The sequence below is a fragment of the Carcharodon carcharias genome, chromosome 1, assembly GCF_017639515.1.
Source record: "Carcharodon carcharias isolate sCarCar2 chromosome 1, sCarCar2.pri, whole genome shotgun sequence".
Taxonomy (NCBI): Eukaryota; Metazoa; Chordata; class Chondrichthyes; order Lamniformes; family Lamnidae; genus Carcharodon; species Carcharodon carcharias.
Window position 1 is genome coordinate 169,239,829 of NC_054467.1, and position 23,140 is coordinate 169,262,968.

Genomic DNA, 23,140 nt, shown 5'->3' on the forward strand with positions numbered 1-23,140 from the left:
TTTGAAACAAAACAAGTCACAAACCACATACACTTAAAAAGTTCCGCCTCATTTGTTCCTAACACTGTTTAATACATACACTTTATTACTTACAACACTAATCCTCAATTATTTTGGATTGAAAAAAACATAATAAAGTAATCAACTTTTGTATTTTTGTTCTTAGTAAAATAGGCTTAACATTTATTTTAAAATGCAATACTTCCTTATTTAAGAAATACAAACTTATGAGATTCTGGTTGCTGCAGCTTCAATCTCTATCACTGTTGTCAATGGTTGATCTTGAACAGTTCTATTTGGAATGGGTGGTGGAACTCCTGCTGATGTGCGCACTGTTGTTTCCAAGATCCCTTGTTTGTTTTTCTTTGTCCCTGCAAATAAGGTATGGGTTATTATACTAATTACAAGTCAAAAACAGAAACTAGTATGATTATCACTTGTAAATTTTATTTTAAACATGAAAGCTGCAGAGATGCAAATTACATAACAACTAGTATGAAGCTGTATCCAAACATCAAAAATCACTTTCATCATCTTAGGTTAAATTGACAGATGTCTTTTTATTTTGTATTTTTACAATTATGCAAAATTACATATATACAAAATAATTTAATCGTTACAATGTATTCATTTAATTAATGCATTACAAACTATCAAGTGAGAGCAACCTTGATTCAATATTAAGAGATTACAAGATTCTTACAAATGTGCATTGATCTGAAACTCCACAGATGCTGCCTGACTGATGAGTATTCCCAGCATTTTCTGTTTCTATTTCAGATTTTCAGAATCTGCTTTTTACTTTGGCGTTAATAGATTCCATCTTGTTTGTCTGAAATCAACCCCCAATTCTTAACAGAGGAAATATGCCATTAAGTTTGGGGGTTGGCAGGATTTTTACTTTAATATATGCTTCACCTTAAATTGCTTACTAAATAAAATTCAGGCCTAGATTTTCATCCATGGATAGGGTGTGCAGAGTCAGGGGATTTCCCAGCTCGGCGAACCCAATCTTTAAAAATGCCTGGCCACAAGTCAGGTTTTCAGTCGAGTTGGGGGTGGGGGGGTGGTGGGTGGCGTGGTTGGGCTGAAATAGGAGTTGGAGAAGGCAACCCCCAAAGATGGCAGAGGCTGCCGGGTGCAGAGGCAGCTGTGTAGAAGGCCTGCCTTTGTGCTCCGGCAGTGTGTTTAAATAAATTAAAAACTAAACAAGAAACAGCCCTCCAGCCTTCATCCCTCACTCCCCCTTACCCACCAAACAATCCCTATGTCCCATCCATGCGAACACATGCACATGCCAACCCATGCCCCTCTACCAACCCTCATGGACCCTCATATCTCCTTTACCAACTTAGTGGCAACTCATGCCAACCCATGCCCCCCACCCACCACCCTTTGCCCTTACCCCATCCATCCCAACTCACCTAGTATCCTTGGACAATTCCTTGACATCTTTGACAGTTGGACAGTTTGTGCGTAAGAAGTACATAATCATGTTCATTTTTAACAATCCCAAATGGTGCCTGGCCTCTCCCAAAGGTGCCCTGAGACCCTATCCAAAAGGGTACCTTATCTCTCCAAAGGGCTACCTTGACTAACCAAATAAATCCACCAAGTTCAGACCTCCTCTTACTTGTTCTAACTGCACACTTGGGGTTTCACACTCCTGTCCTACCACTTCAGAGGAGGCAGCTGCTGATTTAAATGGCCAGCTGCATCCGTGAATCGCGCATGCGTGAACCCCGGTGTGACTCCTTGTCTGCCCCTGCGAAGATGAGAAATGCCGGGTTCGGCGACGGGACTTAGAAATTTTGGCCATTTCTGGAGTTTTCGCCACGACGGAGAGCCTCTCTGTCATGGCGTAAATCTAGGCTGCACATTATTTAAAGCACCTCGAATGCTATTTGTTATTATTCTGGTTCTCAGTGCTTTTAGAGGTCCTGAATCTGTGTGACCTTAATAAAAAAAATACTTCAATAAAGCGATAAAGTGCAGATTAACTGAAATTCTCATTAAGCCTTTGATTGTAGAATGTTGTTAGTGATTTTCAAACAGACCTACCTATTACAATATTTGCAAAAACTGTATCAATATTGGTTGCTGCTGCAGTCTTTATAAAGAATCCATTAATCTAATAAGACTACAAGTAAAAACATGACTCTTAACTTCTTGTTTCCAATATATTAAATGCATACTAAAAGGATTAAGAATGACCCATACTCTATTAAGAAAAACAATCTAAAAGGTAATATAACAAGGGGAAGATGCACATATTGTAGTTAAGGAGGAAGAGTGTGAAATATTGGATGGGATAAACAGAGGGAGGAAATATTATGTTTATCATCTTTAAAACTGGATAATTATCAGGCTGGATGAAATGTATCCTAGACTACTAAAAGAAGCAAGGGAAGAATTATCAGATGCTCTGACCATTATTTCCAATCTTCACTAGCTACAGGCATGGTCCTGGAGGGCTGAAGGACTTCTAACATTGTACCATTGTTTAAAAAGGGAGGAAGGGACAGGCCAAGTAATTACAGGCCAGGCAGCCTGAGCTCGGTGGTAGGCAACTAATGGGAAGAATTCTGAGAGACAGTGTAAATTGGCATTTAGAAAGGCACAGATTGATGAAGGAATCAAAGAAAGTTGTCTCTAACTAAATTGAATTTTTTGAACAAAGGAGATAACGAGGAGAGTCGACCAGGGTAGTGCTTTTGATGTAGTCTACATGGATTTCTGCAAGGGCTTTTGGCAAGATCTCACATGGCAAACCAGTCAGAAAATTTAAAGTTCATGCGATTTGAGAGAAATCAGCAAGTTGGATCCAAAACTGACTCAGTGGCAGGAAGCAAAGGCTAATGGTCAAAAGATGTTTTGTGATCAGAAAGCTGTTCTCTGTGGGGCTCTGGGGCTTAGTACTGGGTTCTTTTCTGTTCATAGTATATATCAATGATATGGGAAGAATGTGCTTTCACTACAGAGAGTACAGGGGAGATTTACAAGGACGTTGCCAGCAATGGAGAACTTTAGCCATGAGAAAGATTTGATAGACTGGGGTAGTTTTCCTTGGAACAAAGGGGAGATTTAATTGAAGTGTATAAAATTGTGAGGGGACTAAACTGAGATTATGGGAAGGAACTATGTCAGTTATCAAAGAGATCAATAATCGGGGACATAGATTTAAAGGAATTGGTAGAAGGGAATCAAAAAGAAATTCCTTTCAACCAGAGGGTGATGGGGGTCTGAAACTTGCTGCCTGAAGGGGTGACAGAGGCAGAAACACTTATCATACTTAAAAAAAAACCCTTGGATCTGCACTTGAAGTACTGTAATCGACAGGCCTACGGATCAAGAGCTAGAAAGTGGCTTTAGGCTTTGTTGGTCTACATGATGGCTTGAATGGCCACTTTCTGTGCCTTAAGTTTTCTATACTTCTATAGGCTGGATTTTTCAGATGACAGCTTCTTTTCCCCTCCCCCCTCAGGCCTCACCTCACCTACCCGGCCTGCCACCCGAAGTGTCAGCGCGAAATGCATTCTCCAAGAGTGTTAATTGGCTGGGCACGGGACTTCAGCCCCTCACTCAGGAAGAAGAACCACTTCAGAGAGCTGCTGACCAATCTCTCCATTAGTGCAGCGGCCAGAACTGGGACTACAAGCAGTCCCCAGATTGTAAATCCCAGAGTCCAGGACCAGGTAAGTGCGGGCCTCTCACAGTGGGGAGGGGAGGTGAGGCCCAGTGGGTGTGGGGAGAGGGGTTGAGGGTCTTGACGAAGAGAGCAGGAGGAGGTTGCCTCTAAAGGGGGCAGGCCTAGAGACCCAAGGTAATGCTCTAGGGACCTGGGTTCGAATCCATTTGAATTCAATAAAATATCTTGAACTAAGAGTCTAACAACAACCATGAAACCATTGTCAACTGTTGTTTAGTGAAGGAAATCTGCCATCCTTACCTGGTCTGGCCCTACATGTGGTGGGTCGAATCGTCTGGTCCCATTGGTGGCGGGTGTCATGGCAGAAGCCATGGAAGCTGTCAGTGGGCTCTCCTGCCACAGGCAAAGTACTGCCCACCCCACCTCGCTGTTCATCTGTATCAGTCATGGCCAAGACGGCAATGTTCCGAAGCAGACCCTAAGCATCAATGGAGACCTCCCGCTTTCTGTGAAATGCTCCGCGGTGGAGCCACATGCATGAGGAATCCACCCAGCACACGATGCATGTGTTCCTCCAGGACCCGGTCACTGTAGGGCTCCAGCAACATCTTCTCCTTGGGTGTCCGTGATCTGAGCAAGGCCCTAAAGGTGAGTCTCGACTTCCGCATGTCTCATTTGTTCAGGCGTTTTCCTGGCTGGCGTGATTTTCTACTGGTGTAATGGTAACTCAGGTGCGGGGTGACAATTCTGGTCAGGCCTTACTTTGCATCCCATTAGCGGGATGCAAAGCAGGTTCACAGTGGCCTCCAGTGGGATTCGAGGTCCATACCACCGGATGATCCCGCTATGATTTCATGCCGACGTGAAACCAATTTCTGCCCCTCCTACTGAATTGTCCCCCCCCCGCCCACCGTGACACCCACCACTAACGGGACCAGACGATTCCACCCCACCACATTTCTGTGATTCTGGAGTCACATGTAGGCCAGACCAGGTAAGGATAGCAGATTTCCTTCCCTAAACGACAATTGACAATGGCATCTTGATCATTGTCGGACTCTTAGTTCCAAATATTTCATTGAATTCAAATGGATTTTAACCCAGGTCCCCAGAGCATTACCGTGGGTCTCTGGATTACTAGTCTAGTGACAATACCACTGTCATCACCTCCCTGCTGCAGCTGCCCCACTGAGGTTCCCACCAATGGTAATATGCCATCACAGCAGGAAGCTATCAGGCTCCCCAAATGACACCATCCAGTCTCTCAGCCCATCTCCAAAGGTCTGGGAAAATTCATCTAATTCTCTCCGTATTCACTGCATCAAAATATTCCATAATTTTAAAAACCTCTATTCAGGTTATCCCTTTTTCAAGAGGTAAAGACACGGTCCATTCTTCCTTTCCTGATAGGTATACCATCACATTTCTGATTTCATCCTTGTAAATCTTCTCTGTACCCTTTCCAGTGCCCGTATATAATTTCTATAGTACGGCAACCAGAACTACATTCAGCAAGCGTGGTCTAACCAAAGTTCAATAAGATTTAGCATAACTTCCCTACTACTCAATTCTATTCCTCTAGAAATAAAGCCTAGTGCTTGGTTTGCTTTTTTATGGCCTTGCTAACCTGTGGTGCAACTTGTATTGATTGGAGTATTTATACCCCAAGATCCCTTTGTTCCTCTACCCCACCTAGACCTGCACCTTCCAATTAATAAGTGACCTCCCTATTCTTCCTACCAAAATGTACTCCTTCACATTTATCTGTGTTGAACTTCATTTGCTGATGATTTGCCCATTCTGCAAATTTATTAATGTGCTCCTGTAATTTGCTGCAGTTCTCCTCGGTACTGACTATTCACCAATCTCCACCTCAATTTGATGTCATCTGCAAATTTAAAGATTGTGTTTTTGATTCCAAAGTTCAAATCATTAATTGTGAACAGCAGTGGTCCCAGCAGTGACCTTTGTGGAACACCACTTCCCACCTTCTGCCACTTTGAGTAACTACCCTTTACTCTTACCCTCTGCTTTCTCTCTTAAAGCCAGCTAGCAATCTATTCTGCCACTTGCCCCTTGACTCTGTATTATGACGTTATTCATTTTTCTATTGAGGCACCTTATAAATGGCCTTTTGTCTACTCTAAGTTACCTCCTCCAGAATTTCAAAAAGGTTGGTCAAGCAAGGTTTTCCCTATTCTCTCCTTCAGTAGGGATTCCATTATTGTTCCTACCATCGATGCAAGCTGACTGGTCTATAATTCTCTGGACATGTCCTGTCTGCCTTCTTAAATATAGGAATTATGCCAGTCACCTGACAGTACAACTTTTTCTAACAAATTATTAAATATGTACAGTAATGCCTATGCTGTCTCTTTCCTAGATTCTTTTAAAATGTTTGAATGCAATCCATCCAGACTAGGGGCTTTATCCTCTTTGAGTTTGATTAGCTTATTCAATGCACCCATTTCATTACTTTAAATGCACTTTCTCATTACTCATCATCTCATCCAATGTCATGTCTACCTGTTCTATCTCCTTGGTAAATAATGAAGCAAAATAATTTTGATATTTCTGCCATCTATCATTACCTATGGTATTATTCTGAATCACGCTTAATGGTCCTATTCCTATCATAGGCTTCCTTTTTTTAAAATTGATGTACCTGTAAAATATTTTACTATTTTGTTTCACATTCCTTGATAATTTGATTTCATAGTTCCTCTTTACCTTCCTAATTGTTTTCTTTTACTTCTCTCTGAATCTCTTTGTATTCTCTCTTATGCTGAATTCCTCTTCTGTCTAGGTACGTATGCCTCTTTTTAAACACGCAGTTGTTTCCTTATGTCTTTATTCATCCTTGGAATCCCACTAATGTTGTTTCGTTCATTCTTTCCTTTTAGTGGAGTATATTTTTCCTCCACTGTGTTGAATACCATTTTAAATGTTTCTTACAGTTATTCTGCATTGTTGTTTGCCAATATTATTGTCTATTTTATTTCTCAATTTCTATTTTCAGCCCCTCAAAATCTGCTTTTTCCAATCTATTAACAAAGAAATGATTTAATGGTAACCACATAACAATGGGAACAAGCAGAAAAATTGAAATTGCATAAGATTTAAGTTTTCTGGAAATAGTAAAATTATCTGTTGGGCTCTTAATGATAAATGAATAAGAGATAGAAACAAAAAACTACAGATGCTGGAAATCCAAAATAAAAACAAAAATACCTGGAAAAACTCAGCAGGTCTGGCAGCATCGGTGGAGAAGAAGAGTTGACGTTTCGAGTCCTCATGACCCTTCAACAGAACTGAGTGAATATTAGAAGAGGGGTGAAATATAAGCTGGTTTAAGGTGGGGGGGGGAGGTGTGGTTGGTGGGGGGAGAGAAGATGGGGGGGGGTCGTGTGGTTGTAGGGACAAGCAAGCAGTGATAGGAGCAGATAATCAAAAGATGTCACAGACAAAGGAACAAAGAAGTGTTGAAGGTAGTGATATTATCTAAACGAATGTGCTAATTAAGGATGGATGGCAGGGCTCTCAAGGTACAGCTCTAGTGGGGGTGGGGTGGAAAGACTAGCAGGGCATACAAGATTTAAAAATAATGGAAATAGGTGGGAAAAGAAAAATCTATATAAATTATTGGAAAAAAAAGGAAGGGGGAAGAAACGGAAAGCGGGTGGGGATTGAGGAGGGAGTTCAAGATCTAAAGTTGTTGAACTCAATATTCAGTCCTGAAGGCTGTAAAGTGCCTAGTCGGAAGATGAGGTGCTGTTCCTCCAGTTTGCGTTGGGCTTCACTGGAACAATGCAGCAAGCCGAGGACAGACATGTGAGCAAGAGAGCAGGGTGGAGTGTTAAAATGGCAAGCGACAGGGAGCTTTGGGTCATTCTTGCGGACAGACCATAGGTGTTCTGCAAAGCAGTCGCCCAGTTTACGTTTGGTCTCTCCAATGTAGGGGAGACCGCATTGGGAGCAACGAATGCAGTAGACTAAGTTGGGGGAAATGCAAGTGAAATGCTGCTTCACCTGAAAGGAGTGTTTGGGCCCTTGGATGGTGAGGAGAGAGGAAGTGAAGGGGCAGGTGTTGCATCTTTTGCGTGGGCATGGGGAGGTGCCATATATAGGGGTTGAGGAGCAGGGGACTAGGGTGTCCCGGAGGGAACGATCCCTATGGAAGGGAAGATATGTTTGGTGGTGGCATCATGCTGGAGTTGGCAGAAATGCAGAGGATGATCCTTTGAACGCGGAGGCTGGTGGGGTGATAAGTGAGGACAAAGGGGACCCTATCATGTTTCTGGGAGGGAGGAGAAGGCGTGACGGTGGATGCGCGGGAGATGGGCCGGACACGGCTGAGGGCCCTGTCAACGACCGTGGGTGGAAAACCTCAGTTAAGGAAGAAGGAGGACATGTCAGAGGAACTGTTTTTGAAGGTAGCATCATCAGAACAGATGAACAAACGAATAAGAGCAGGAGTAGGCCACATAACCCCTCGAGCCTGCTCCACCATTCAATAGGATCATTGTTGACCATCAAACTCAAATGCACTTTACGGATCAATTCTCATATTACTCGATTCCCTTAGAGTCCAAAGATCCATCAACATCCGTCTTGACTATACTTAATGACTGAACATCCACAACTCTCTGAGATTGAGAGTTCCAAAGATTCACAACCCTCTGAGTAAAGAAAATTCACCTGGGGCTGAATTTTGTCCTTGACGGGCAGGCAGCTGATCGCCACCGCTGAAACGGGCCCCGCCGCCATTTTAAGTGGGCGGGCCAATTAAGGCCTGCCCAGCGTGACTCCCGACGGGAAGCGTTATGCGCTCCCTGTGCGGGCGGGGGATCCCCCAAATGCGAGAGTGCGCTCTTTCGCACATGTGCACAAAAGAGCGCACATCTCCCTGAGAGTAAGTGCTGCCTCAGGGAGATCACTGAAAGTTTCTGAATCTCTAAAAATAGAAAAATAAAACAATTAACATGTCCTCCTCATGTGACAATGTCATGAGATGGGACATGTTAATGAATATCACAAAAACTTTATTAAACTTTTTAAAAACTGACATGAAACATCATCCCGCCGATGGATGAGGTTTCATGTTTTTTCAGAAGCCCGCTGGGGTTCCTGGCCTGCCCGCCAACCTTAAGGTTGGACGGGCAGGGCCTTTAATTGTTTTAACTATCCTGCCAATGGCCTCAATTGGCCATTGACAGGTCAGTGGGTGCACAGCTGATTGTGCTGTCCCCCCACCTTCCTGAATATTTAAATGGGGCGGGATGATGTCGGGGTTTCCGCCTGACTTCATCCCGCGTCATTTTTGCATCGGCGAGCAGGCCCCGGCCCCAGCTCACCGATGGAAAAATTCAGCCTCTGAACTCATTCCAAAATGGTCAGTCCTTAACCTATGCCTATGCTCGTAGTTCTAGACTTTCCAGCCAAAGGAAATAATAGCTCCTCACCTACCCTGTCAAAGCCTTTTTATATTGCAACGAGATCACATTCCTGGCTTCCTCCAAACTCAAAGAGTATAGGCCCATTCTACTCAATCTCTCCACACAAGTCAATCCCCTCATTCCAGAAATTAATCCAATGAACCTTTGTTGCACTGCCTTCCATGGCAACTATATCCTTCCTTAGATATGGAGACCAGAAGTATACACAGTATATCAGGTGTGGTCTCACAAAAACCCTCCACAAATGCAGCAAGGCTTCCTTACTCTTGTACACTGAGTCCCTTGAAATTCACTTCTCCCTTTACTGCAGCTGCAGCAAAATAACAGGGCACTCCATTAATAGAACGTACCTGGGTTCAACAATGTCCAGTTGTATCCTTTAAAGTGGGAGCTTTCACCATCCATTGGAAATGACGGCAGGCTACAAAAGTGAGCATGGGTCTATTGTACTATCCAAAAATTGGGCACAATAATGCTGAAAAACCAGGCTGAACTATCTACAAAAGTTAGCTGATGTGAGTCATGAATGGTGGTTATTAGGATGGGTTTCATAGTTTTAAAAAGGATAGATTTAAGTATTAGTGCCAACACAACTAAAGTACCATAAACCTAACTCTTAAATATGCCATGAAAATAATAATTTTCATAATGTTGTGATTTAAGGCAGGTTAATAGCGGGGTTTGGGTTGTTTCTGTGTGTGTGGGATTTAATTGAATTGGAGACAGTTGGTCTGGAGGCTGTTATCAAAAAGGAAGCTAGGTTTGAAATGCTAAATATGTAAACATGGCGGAAGTTTTAGAATGTGAGGAAAATGAGCATTTTTTGATAAAACAATGTAGCTTGAATTTCAAAGAGATGGTAAGATGTTACATTTAGCAGAACAAGCTAAGCCAAACAGTGTGTTTATTTTTCCCAAAGGTCACTGATAAAATTAGTACTATGAAAAGGTTTATATTATGAGAAAAGTAAAGCTGCAAAAAGATATGGGAACAATGGAAATTGCATTAAAAGAGAGAAACATGTATAAAGGAGATGAGGTTATATATAAGGCAGAAAGAATTCTAAGATCTAACACAAGTGTGAAAAGCCTCTAGCCTCTGTGCATCAAGTTGCTGTCGACAGGAACCAAAGCTGAGAAAACTCATTTTGAATGTGACTGTCCAGGATATTGTGTTGCTTTGCCTGGGTCTGTTTAAATCTATTTGCTTTGATTGTTGCCTTACCAGAGGTGTAACTGGGAGCTAGATTAATTAAAGGGTTTTAGGAGTTATTATAGTAGTAATTTGTAGATGTAGGTACGTGCTTGAAACCTTTTCTTTTATTAATAAATGTTTAATTTAGTTTTGTAAAAAAAAAATCTAAGTCTTGGTGGATTTAATACTACTGAATTCAAGGCACACATCTCAAAATAAAATACAAGTTGCAAAATCGTTGTGACCTCATGATCAAGTTTCTCTTGTGTATTTGATCTGCCTAGCATACATCATCTGCCATGTCACAACAAATACTACAAATAAATTAAATCATAGATGTAACATTTCCTGGTAAGATGTTTACCAGTTATTGATTTACAGAAAGCCAAAAGTTAAGAAACAAGAGCAAATAGTTTGAATAAATATTAGGGGGAAAAAGGAAAATATTGCTACTCGAGTACAAGTTAAACATTTTTGAACTTGCAGTAGGAAACAAAAAAACATATGCAGCACATCAGAGGTACTTTAGCACTGATGAATTTAGTCTTACTTGTTTGTACTGGAGGTGTTGTCAGGTTCTGCAGTCTGAGGCCAGAATCTAATCTTTGAGGTTTAGTGCAGAGAAATAAATAGCACAGCACAAAGGCACTGATGACAAATGCCAGTAAAACAAGGGCAGCAATTCCTAATCCCACCATTGCACCTATACTGAACAAAAGAAGTCAAGTAGAACATTCAATAATTATATTCAAATACATCTCTTTCCCCCAAATATAACCTGAATATTATTTAGTATAGCACATGCTTATGGAGAGAGTGGTCAAGCACATTTCCCGGAGAGCTGCAATAAAATATGTTAGTTTCAAAAGTCATGCTTCACTAATCGACTGGAATTCTTTAAAAATGGTGCTGAATTACAGGGATCATGAAGCCAATGTAGTCAATATAATCCAATGGTGCTTTCAGAATGAATTTAACAAAATTCCACATTGGGTGCAGGGGAAAGATTAGGGCTCATGAGATGGCAAATTAGCTCCGTAGATTGAAATCTTATTTAGCAAGTACAAATAAGGAGGCAATGACAAATTTATTTTTATCAAATGTAATTTTTCCCCTCTCCATTTTCTCATCAAGATAATCGGCAGCAAGGTGATTGCACCCTTTATATTGCAGCATTATTGGATTTTGAAATAATTCAGCTACGTCACACTCTTTTATCCTGTACACTCTGCCTTTATTAATAAATTCAAGGATGAAATTACTCGGCAGTAGGATTGAAACATACTTATCTTCACAAACATTGCAAATACTTTATAAGCTTCTTTTCAAAACCAGGGTACTTATTTAATAAAGTAGAAAGAATTTGCATTTCTACAGCACCTTTCACAACCTCAGGACATTAGAAAGGGCTGCATAACAACGACTTTAATTTAAATAGCAACTTTAACATCGTTAAAGTTGCTAAGGCGCATAGACAATGAATTATATTTGATATGTATTCACAATTGTAATTTAGGGAAACCCAGTAGACAATTTGAGTACAACAATGTTCCACAAAGAGCAAGGACCAATAATCTGTTTTAATGGTGTTGATGGACAGATAAATGTAGGTAGTGGTTGGTTTCTCAAATATTTCTGTGTGAGGGGCCTCTAACAAAACAATGCTGTCACTACAGAAATATTTTGGTTCTGAAAATAAATTAGTATACAACAGAAATAGCGGGTTGAATTTTACTGCAAGCTTTGGGACCTCATGTTGGGCTGAAAAATGGGTCCCGAGCCTGTACTTAGCTGACAACGGAACCAGCTCAGTGATTTTACCACCGGCGGTATCCTATGAGGCCACTTGCCGGCTGCCAACTCTTGATGCTGCCAGCTCAATCAGAGGGCCAGCAGCTCTGAAGCCTTAGCAGCACCACCAGGAAAGGTGGGTGCTGCTGAGACAGGTAGGTTATTCGAGGGCACCTCAAAATGGAGGATGGTAGACCATTCTGAGCAGCAGGGAAACCTCTCTGGGGGCAACGTTGGAGCCGCTGGAGTGACCTTTCCTATTGGCAGCCTGCTCTTTGTGGCATGAATCATCCGATTGCAATGGCACCCATTCCCCCCCCCTCCCCCATCAGGAAGGCCACCTTAATGAAGGTCGCAGCCTCTCCATGTAGGGGGAACCACCTCACTTCTGGCAAAATGCTGTTAAGTATGCAAATTGGATGCTCTTCCAGACAGGGACTGATAAAATTCAGCCTATTGTGCTAGTAAAGTCAGCAAGTGCATAAATCTGATGACATTGCAAACACTTTAAGGTCAATGAGAAACAAAAAAATGGACTATTAACAGCAGGATAAAGAAAGAACAGAATGTGAAACAGAATTTTTGAAATTGAGAAAGGATTTGAAGAGACTGAGGAAGTGCATGAGAGAGCAAAACCATAGTTGCTCAAAGGGCAGCCTCTGAAGCTGGGGAGAAGGGAGCAAAGAATATGGAGCAGAGAGTATATATAAGAACATTTATTTAGAAAAAATCAAAAGGTTGGGCAGGATCAGGTTGTGGAATGGTGGGAATCTTAAAAGTGAATTCACTAGGTCACAAGACTCCAATAGAACTACTGTGGAGATGGGACAACCATGTAGAAGAGCACTACAGGTATTGAACCTTGAAGTGATAATTCTATTTCAATTTGCTGACAGGAAGTATTCAAATTATTGAAAATATGCACATTAATGGGGGGAATTGTCCCAGATTTGCACAAAGTGTGGTAGTGGGTGGGAAGAAAGTTGTTTACCTGCTAGACGCAATTCTTGCCTGCCACGCTGCTATCTCATCACTTCCTCATGCAGGGCGCCATATTTAAACTGCAGTCACACACACTTCTCAATGCTTGCAGTCCAGGACTGCTCCAGAGAAGACATAGCCGCAAAAGCCGAGCAGATTGCAGCCCCCGATTCAGTGACACATCCCTGGGACACCTTCTGGATGATGTGGAGGCCTGCTGCAATGTCCTCTACCCCTGCTCTGGCTGCAGGAAGCCCATCAATCTCACCACTCCGGCTTGGAAGCCAGTCAGCACCAATGCTGCACTCAAGAGGTTGGCCATCCAGTGCAGAAAACAGATCAATGATCTCATCTGTGCTGCCAGGGTAAGGCAACCATCTTATCATTCTAAACTCACACACTTACAAGGCCATCTCACACTCACTGGCATTTCACTCACTGCCAGTTCAAGGGACATTACCACTCACTCTCTCGCACACATCCTCATATCTCCATCTGGCCTCATCTCCTCTGGAGACTGCTTCCCCAGCCTTCAGCCACTTGAGGCTGTTTGCACAGATCAACGTGTCCCCACACACACATCTTGGGATACCTTCCCTTCTGCAGTAGAGCCCTCACCCTGCAGCCTCTTCCCTTGTCTGAGGACGCTTCTCCCCCTTCGCAAAGCAAGCCCTAGCCCTGCAGCCATTAAAAAGCCACCACCGCCTTATGGCTGGTCTGGTAGGTAGAGACCTGCCCGTGAGCTCCCCTAAAAGTGATGTGGTGCTGCCTGCAAAGCCTGGCATTAATGACCACGAGTGCTGCCCGAAGCAAGGTAGGCAAACAAACCTCGAAGTCCTGAGTGAATCGCAGCTCACATTGCTTATGTACTGTTGTGAAACACATCAGTGTGCAATCACACCCATGTGCCCAGAATGGTCCAGCGTGGGGGGATGATTCTGGCAAGCAGGGCTTATAATGAGATGCTAAAGTATTGAAATTAGGTTCTTGAAGTGCAATGGTGGGAAATGTAGCCAGCCATTGATGGTGGAGCAGACGATCACAAACTTGTTTCACAATGACATGATTTTGGCTGTTTCATCATATTGTCCCCCCTGCTCGCCATGATGCCCAACGCCCTTGGAATTGGAAAATTCTGGCCAATGTTTTGCCCTTTGAATAGCTTCTGGGCTCTCTTGCCTGTCTCAGCATCTTGAAATCAGTTTGTCACTGATTCCACCCAAACTATATTAACTTTATTAGGCCTTTATCTTTAAGTCTAGTTTACTTGCATTTGTCACCTTCCTACTCCCCATGTATTTCAAAGAATAGTTCTCTTAATCTAGCATGTAACCAGGTTACTGTGCTTGATTACTCCACTTCCATTCACATGCACATTTTGACTGCTTCTCTGAACACCAGCCTATCACTTCTATTTCCCCCCCTCTCTCTTTTCTCCACTTACTCTTTCCTCCTCCCACCATCATGTGCTCTCAGGTACTCTACCTTCAAAAATACCAATCCCTCAGCGCTTGTAATTTCTCTTATCTCCCACTGCTGTGACCAGACTGGGCCTCCTCCTTAATCATCCTACAGCTTCACTTAGTGCTTCTCTTGACATCCTCAGATGGTCCCACCAAGGCACTCTCAATGAGCACCAGCCTCAATTACCCCACTCTATTTTCTCCCTGACCTTCATGTCCACTGCACCTGTGGGGGGCTAATCTTATCAACATCCTTCCTGTTCCACTTATCGCTCCTAGTGTTGACCTTGTAGATTCTTCCAGTGAATTAGCTATCCTTACCCGTCTCCCATGAATGTATGTCCCCTTGTGAAAAAAGGCCCCAGACATCCATGAGCTTACTTAGATAATTACATCAAGATCATGACTTGACAGAGACATGGTGATGTGGCCCTTATCTCCAAATCACAGCTTGGTCTGTCTCCCTACTCCTCTGGCAACTTCTCCTCTTTTGAGCATCTCACTTTCTTCCATCCTTCATGCCTCTATTTTAAAATCCTTGTTCAGTATCACAACCAAGTTTCACACCCATTTTCTCACAGACATCTTTTCTGCTTTCCACCCTGCCCCTCTGCACCATAGAACTTCTCATGCCCAGAGATTTCATACTCCATCTCAATTCATCATTCCGTCTCCCTTTTGAGATCACTAATCCCCTTTCCTCCCCAAACCTCTCCTTCCACCTTCATATAAATTCTCCTACCCATATTCATGGCTGCCCCCTCGGTCTTGCCATTGCACATGACATTGTGATTCTCACCATATATATCATTGATAAGGCAATCCCTGCTCATTTCCTTGAATGACTCTTCACCCACATCTCCCTCCCCTCTACCAACCCACTAAATCCTATGTCCACCCCTGGAAAGTCTCTCCCTCAAGTCACTCAAGTGATGGGAACAGCAGCATGGTGGTTATATTATTGCACTGGTAATCCAGTAGCGTGGACGAATGATCTGGAGACATGAGTTCAAATCCCAGCATGGCACCTGGGAATTTAAATTTAGTTAATAAATATATCTGGAATAAAAAGCTAGTATTCATAACGGTGACCATGAGATCACTGGATTGTCGAGGAAGCTCATTTAGGTCACTAAAGGTCTTCAGGGAAGGTAGCCTACCCACAGAAATGTTGCTGACTTTTAAACGCCCTCTGAAATGCCCTAGCAAGCCACTCAGTTGAGGGCACTTAAGGTTGAGCAATAAATACTAGCTTTGCCAGTCATGCCGATATACTGTGAATGAATATTAAAAAAGGTTATCACTGCACTTTCAAATTTCTAACTATTCCACCTTTGGGCTACAGTTCATCATGGCATTTTTACAGATAGCATGTTACTAAATTACATACACTCCACCACATTTGATGCCCTTATCTTCATTAAAACCATTACCTCTGTCACTCAAGTTACTCCCCCGGGTATTCCATTCATCTTCACACCCTTAAGTCCAAGGAATACAGATTTGAATGTCTATGGCGGACAGCTGGTTGAAACATCCATCTCAAGATCTGGCTGAAGCACATAAAGCACCATCAAGTCTCACCATCCATTGCCAAAGCTGCTCACTACCCAAGGATAATGCTGAAATGCAAAAATAACACCTCCCCTCCCCCCCACCCAAACTGACCCTGGGTTCTCTTCATCATAAACTACTTCATAAATCACACTTCCCTGTCTCTCCACATGCAAGTCCAAGGAGCTCTGGGACTTTTTTTGTCACAAATATCAAGATGACCCTTTCAACTGCCTCTGTTGTACCCTCCCTTCCCCTAACCCACTGGGCCAAGGTGCTTTGTGACAAGTGATGAAGTCCATGGCTTCAGTCTTTCAAAGGTTTACTTAGAGGAAACTGCATCTCATTCAAGACTGGATTTCAAATAAGCATTTTGACAACACAGAAGCAAAGGAGGAGCAGTAGAGAGGTAGAGATTGGTGTTATTAGCGTACATGTGGTAACTCAACCTGTGAACTAATATCACGAAGGTGATGTATGTAGATAATATACAGGGGGAAAAAAGATGAATCCTTGGTAAGTCAAATACATAAGACAGGAACCAAGCAAATTGGGTCCCACCAAGCTAGATAATGAAGGAAAGGTATTCGAGGAGGATGGTGTAGCGGATTATGTAAAAGGCTGCAGAAAGGTTAATTATGACAAGAAGGGCTAATGCAATACACTTAATCATAAGAAATGTCATTTATGGTGTTGATTAGGGTCACTTTTGCATTGTGGGGACAGAAACAAATCCTTATTAGAGACAAAAACATGGAGTTGATGGATGGGTGAACATTAATGTAGGAAGTGACAACGTGTTCACAGATTTTGGAGAGAAAAGGGGATTAGAAATGGGGCAATAATTTGCATGCATAGAGGGTTCAAAGGTATATTTTTTTCTGAGGGAGAGCAAATAATGGTGTTTTTGAAAGGGAGCAGACAGTGCTTCAGGACAATACCAGGAACCTCAGGCTAAGCAGGAAGGTTGGATTGTCAAAAGTTTAGTGGGAATTGGGTTAAGGGCACAGAAAGTGTGTCTCTTGGACAGAATGAGCTCAGAAGGAGCATGAAGTGAGATATGGTTATAAGAAGGGTGCAGCTTGAATAGAATGCTAAAACTGTGACTTTGGTGTGAATGGGAATTTGTTGCAGTGTGGGAAGGAGGCATTCCTTTTGTGCCTCCCATACTTTTATTGGTTTGTGAGTGGGAATAAGTACTGAAAATTTTTGACCAATGTTAAGTGCTTAGTGCAAGTTAATGTGTAAAAAATGTAAAAAAAAACTATATATATATTACATAAATATAATATATAAATGATCAATAAATAACTTAGATTGTGTGTCTGAACTGCACAATGTAGGAGCTTGTGGGCAGTGAGACTTTCCTGAGCAAACACACTTAGCGGAGATATTTCCAACTCAAATGCCTCTGGCTCAGGATCATAGAGCTAGTTGGAGACCGTCTGATAATAAGCAAGGTGACATTGGTCAGACTTGTAGAGAGGTGCAGGTTCAGCATAAGTTTTGTTTGACTAATGGTGTGCAGAGTAAGGGGAACCCAGGTGAGAAAGAGAATGAGGAACCATAGTAACTGATCCTATCCAACAGGTATGATGAACTTGCTACCTGTGAGGATAAGGATAAAAACTGTCAGATGGACAGCCAATTTGCACCTTAGAACAAAAGGCTGTCCATAATGGGGAGGAGGAGAAGGAGAAATGTAATGTGGTTGTAAGGATTCAGTAATGAGGAGGACAGATAACATCCTGAGTAATCAGGATCAAGAGTCCCATGTGGTATGTTGCCATCCTGGTGTAAGGAAGATGGATATCTCAAACCTGCTTGAAAGAATATTGTAGGGGAAAAGGAAAAAACAGTTCTGTGATGCACGTTGGAACTAACAACAAAAGGAAGAGTACCAGGAACTAGGAGTTAAATTAAAGGACAAGACCCCAAGGGTTATAATCTCTGGATTATTACCTAGACCATTATTGCTTAACATAGAGATAAACAGATTCAGGTGTTGAACACATCCCTGAAGGAATGATGTGGGAAAGAGGGTTCTGTTTCATGAGACACTGGCACAAGTACAGGAAGGAGCTGTCCTGTTGGGACGGGCTTCATCTAAACCTAGCTGGGGCCAGGGTCATGATGGAATTCATAAATAGGGAATTACAAGGATTTTAAACTAGCAAGGATGGGGAGGGGTTATGTGGTAAAAGTTGTATAAATAATTGTCAAAAACAAATGAAAAGGAAGAGAATGAAGTAACAGAGGGAAATTGTGTTTTATGCACTACAGATAAAGGGAAAAATAAAATCCCAGAAGTAATTAAACCAGGGATGGAGATATGAAATCTGTATGCAAATCATTGGAGCAGAGGACAGGTTCAAAATGCTTATTTGAAATCCAGTCTTGAATGAGATATGGTTCCACCAAGTAAACATTTGAAAGACCGAAGCCATGATCTTCATCATTTGTCACAAACTCCCTGCCCCAGTGGGTTAGGGGAAGGGAGGGAAACAACAGAGGCAGTTGAATGGGTGCATGACCCCAAATAAACACTCTTTATACAAACACACAGAGTATATATATTTTTATTACATAAGAACATAAGAAATACGAGGAGTAGGCCATTCAGCCCTTCGAGTCCACTCCACCATTCAATGAGATCATGGTTGATCTTCTACCTCAACTCCATTTTCCTCCACTATCCCCATATCCCTTGATGTTTTTAATATGTAGAAATCTATCAGTCTCAGTCTTGAACATACTCAATGACCGAGTCTCCACAGCCCTCTGGGATAGGGAACTACAAAGATTCACCATCTGAGTGAAGAAATCCCTCCTCATCTCAGTCCTAAATGACTAGCTCCTTATTCTGAGACTGTATCCCTGGTTCTGGACCCCCAGCCAAGGGAAACATCCTTCCTGCTCCAACTGTGTCGAGCCCTCATTCTTATAAACTCCAGAGAATAAAGACGCCGTCTATTTAATCTTTCCTCATAAGACAATCCCTCCATCTCAGGAATTAAATTAGTGAACCTCTGTTGTACTCCCACTATGCTAAGTGTATCATTCCTTAGGTAAGGGGACCAAAGCTGCACACACTACTCCAGGTTCCAAGGCTCTATATAATTGCAGTAAGACATCTTTACTCCTATACTCAAATCCTCTTGTAATAAAGGCCAATGTGCCATTTGCCTTCTTATTTGCTTGCTGTACCTGCATGTAATTTTTCAGTGACTAATGGACAAGGGCACCCAAGTCCCTTTGAAGTTCAACACTTCTCAGCATCTCACCATTTGAGAAATACACCATATTTGTTTTTGCTATGAAAGTGGATAGCCTCACATTTCTCCACATTGTATTCTATTTGCCAAATTTTTGCCCACTCACAGCCTCTCCAAATCCCCTTGAAGAGTCTTTGCATCCTCCTCACAACTCACGCTGTAGGAGGAAGATCTGGTGTCTAAAGAGTTAACATGAGATTCAGTACCACCCACACAGTGATGTAAAAAGACACACAGCTTAGAGCTAGGGCCAGTCTAGAGATGAGTAGCAATGTGTAAGGATCTAGCATGGAATCCTCTCCATATCTACTGTAAATACATACATAGTTCAGTATTGTTAACAAAGACTTCCTTGTAACTTATAAAAGACTGCTACATGACGTCCAAACAGTATCCTTCAACTGTAGTGACAACTGAATATATCATTGCGGCAGCAAGGGGTCACAGGGAAAGAGCAAATTTAGCATGATGTCTGCAGATACTCCATTACATAAAGAATCATCAACATATTGAATGGCTTGCAGATAATAATTGAAGTAAAAACCTAGGAATTATTTAAGAACTAATTAGATGTTGGAATGAAGCGTCTTTGGGGTCTTTGTTGATGAGCTGAGACTGGATACATGGCATCCATCATCTGCAATGATCTGGGCTAGGCGTTTCCATTTTTGGCACACTTGGCAATCCAGGCATAAATTGCACTCAAAATTGAGTAGTTTTTGTAAATTGATTTTTTTTGCTCAAATTTTCACTCAACTTATTTGCATATTGCTGAATATAGAATCTTCCATCAATTAGGGGCTTTTAGAACTTAACTTTATTTGAAAAATTTGCATTAAAATACTCAATACATTCAAGTGTAGTTTTGTTAATAAAATTGGAAATGGGTTTATCACAAAAAATAAACATTTTTAATCAGAATGCTTAATCCAATACCTGATTAACCCTTCTTTTAAATTCATTTGCAGAATGTGGGCATTGCTGACTAGGCCAGCATTTATTGTTCATCCCTAATTGCCCTTGAGAAGGGCAGAAGAAATAATTGAAAATTACTTTTAAAAAAACTACACATTGCTGGTTCTATTAGTACAAATTAGTGAATTAAAAATAAAGCATTTAAAAGATTTTAAATTGTGCCTCTTAATGCTGTTGCACTACTAAAAGCAGCACAATTTTAAAGGCCTCTTTGAAAGACTGCAAACTGGCACAATTAGTGGAAGCTGGGGGTGTGACCAGTTTTGTGGATGGGACTGATTTCCCGGGTGGTGTTTTCTAAACTACCACAGAAGATCACGGAACCTCGAATTTGGTCGCCATAATTTTCTGTATGAGGTTTCTTTTTTCCCCCAGAATTTGACCCAATGCCCAAAAACCCTCCTTTTGCTGTTATTTTGTAAGCTTCTCAATTATGCAGCTAATCATCCCCTCTATATAAGCAGGTCAGTCTGTGACATTGAAAGCAATCTAAGCTAACTCTTCAAAGTCTCTTTTCAAGATCTCTACTGTAAGCTTATGTCTTTATCCTGGTAATTGGAAGCCAACATGTCATTCTGGATTCAAAAACTATAGCTACAAAAAAATGGACTACCAATTCCCCATATAATGGAATACTCCACAACTTACATTCACTAGTTCTCATTGCACCAATGTCTCATGAGGCCATGGTGTTGCTTACAGCTACCATCCCCCATGCTGCTTTTGTAGATGAATCAAGACTTGGAGGTCCCTTGGACTAACTCCCCCTATTTCATCCTGCCTTCCTTGTGCTTGGTTATCCATTCCTCTGTTTCTCTGAATCACTTCTGGAACATCCATTTCAACAAGCTTTTCTCCTCCTATATATTGTGGAATGTTGTCAGCTGATGCTCAAGCTCAGCCCTTCTCCGCTTGAGCAATGCAATGTTTTGTTACTTCACACATGAGCACTCCTTCAGGATACTCAGGGTCCAGGAAGGTGATTCATGCATGTCTTACACATCACTATGTTTAAATACACCAACTACTACAATGCATACAAGTACCAAGTTGAAAAAGGATATACTTATTTTAAAAATTATATAATAGTGTTAGAAGCAGTTCAGAGAAGGTACACTCAACTCATTCATGGGATAAAGGGCTTATCATATGAAGAAAATTGAACAGGTTGAACCTATACCCATTGGAGTTTAGAAGAATGAGAAGTGATCACACTGAAACCTATAAGATCCTGAGGGTGGATACTGGGAGCATGTTTCTGCTTGTGGGGAAGACTAGAACTAGGGGACAATAAGAGGTCTCCCTTTTAAAACGGAGGTGAGGAGAAATTTTTTTTCTGAGGGTCTAGTCTGTGGAATTATCTTCCCGAGAGAGCAGTGGAATTGGGTCATGGAGTTTATTCAAGGCCGAGTTAGACAGATTTTTGTTAGACAAGGGAATCAAGAGCTATGGGGGACAGGCAGGAAAATGGAGTTGAGAGCATAATCAGATCAGCCCTGATCTTACTGAATATCAGAGCAGGCTTGAAGGGCCAAATGGCCTACTTCTGCTCCTAAGTCCTATGTTCCATGTCCCTATGTAACAAGTACCAGTGAAAAACTCATTGATTTAGCTTTTGGCTAAACACCTCTCAAGTGTTGAATTCTGAATCAGACCAAGTTGAAAAAGGATATACTCTTTAAGAACCTCACACCTTTTTCCTTTACTAACATTAAAAAACTTTTTTTTTAAATGGGTCTGAAGGTTGCTGGGAGAACAATCCAATATTTAAATATTCGAGGGTTTCACAAAACACACGTCAGAAGAGTTTGGGTTCAAGGACCACTATGTATTTCAGCACCCAATCTAGGCGAGTAGTTCAGTGCAGTACTGAGGGAAGTACTGTCTTTCGGATAAGATGTTAAATTGAAGCCCAATTTGCCATTCAGGTGGACAAAAAAGATTCCACAACATTCAACAAAATCCAGATTGACTGAGCTCTCGTTTTATTGCTGTTTGTGGGATGTTGTGTGAAAATTTGCTATTGCATTTGCCTGGGTGACAGTGACCACAATTCAAAGCTAACTCATTGCTATGAACTGTTGACAGACGTCCTACCTATAAATGCACGTTTTCTTCCTCTGGTGTAAATTTAAGGCAAAATTACAAAAAGATCACAGAAAGGTCGAGACAATTTGGCTCCAACCAGTCAGCCTAGCTTCTGGATGCTACTTTGATAAGGTATATTATAATGCATGCCGTTTCGTCTCCCTCTCTCACTCACTTTCGAATTCTTTCCCACTTGTCTCCCCATTCCTTTCTCGGTATCTCAGCCCTCTGCTTTGCCCAATTCTCCCCTCGGTCTGCCGCCCGCCGGGGTTACCTGAGTGACCACATGTACCCGTGCGGATAGGGGAAATAGTTGTCGGCCTCGCTGCAGCAGTACTTGAGGTCTGAGAAGCCGCAGCAGTGAACTTCGTCCGCGCCGTCCGTCTTCCTCGGACACCAGAAACTTTCCACCAGCTCCTCTCTCACATTGGAATAGCTGCCACAGAGCTGCGCCGGTTCACTCATCTTGCTGTTAGCTCCCGAGCCTCCACTGCATATTCAGCTGCTCTGCCCTCATTCAGTGCCCAGCCCAGCACAGCGACTCTAGGCGGTCAGCCGCTCGCCCAGCTGCGCCCGCGACCCCGCCCCTTCCTCCAGCTGGTTATCCCAACGTTTGAACGCGAAATGCAGACTCCTGATTTAACAGCGAATGCAGGGCACCAACAGTAAGGAAGTCTATAAATTCCAGGGGTTGCTATTTTTATGCCACTTGAT

At 42.2% G+C, this 23,140-nt stretch overlaps 1 protein-coding gene across 1 annotated transcript; it reads right to left on the reverse strand.

Annotated features, from left to right (window-relative positions):
* Window positions 1-225: 225 nt before the first annotated feature.
* On the reverse strand, window positions 226-22,891 carry LOC121275640 (protein shisa-like-2B). The gene is made up of 3 exons (XM_041183144.1): window positions 22,701-22,891; window positions 10,850-11,007; window positions 226-371 (listed from the first exon to the last, which is right to left on the reverse strand). The coding sequence occupies exons 1-3, from the start codon at window positions 22,889-22,891 to the stop codon at window positions 226-228; spliced, it is 495 nt and encodes a 164-aa protein (XP_041039078.1).
* Window positions 22,892-23,140: the final 249 nt, after the last annotated feature.

Excerpts from the sequence above, each read along its gene's own strand:
- LOC121275640 (XM_041183144.1), bottom strand. The coding sequence starts at position 22,891 with ATGAGTGAACCGGCGCAGCTCTGTGGCAGCTATTCCAATGTGAGAGAG. Across the intron at positions 11,008-22,700 it reads GGGTACATGTGGTCACTCAG|TATAGGTGCAATGGTGGGAT; the intron begins GTAACCCCGGCG and ends TCTTTTGTTCAG. Across the intron at positions 372-10,849 it reads AACACCTCCAGTACAAACAA|GGACAAAGAAAAACAAACAA; the intron begins GTAAGACTAAAT and ends CCTTATTTGCAG.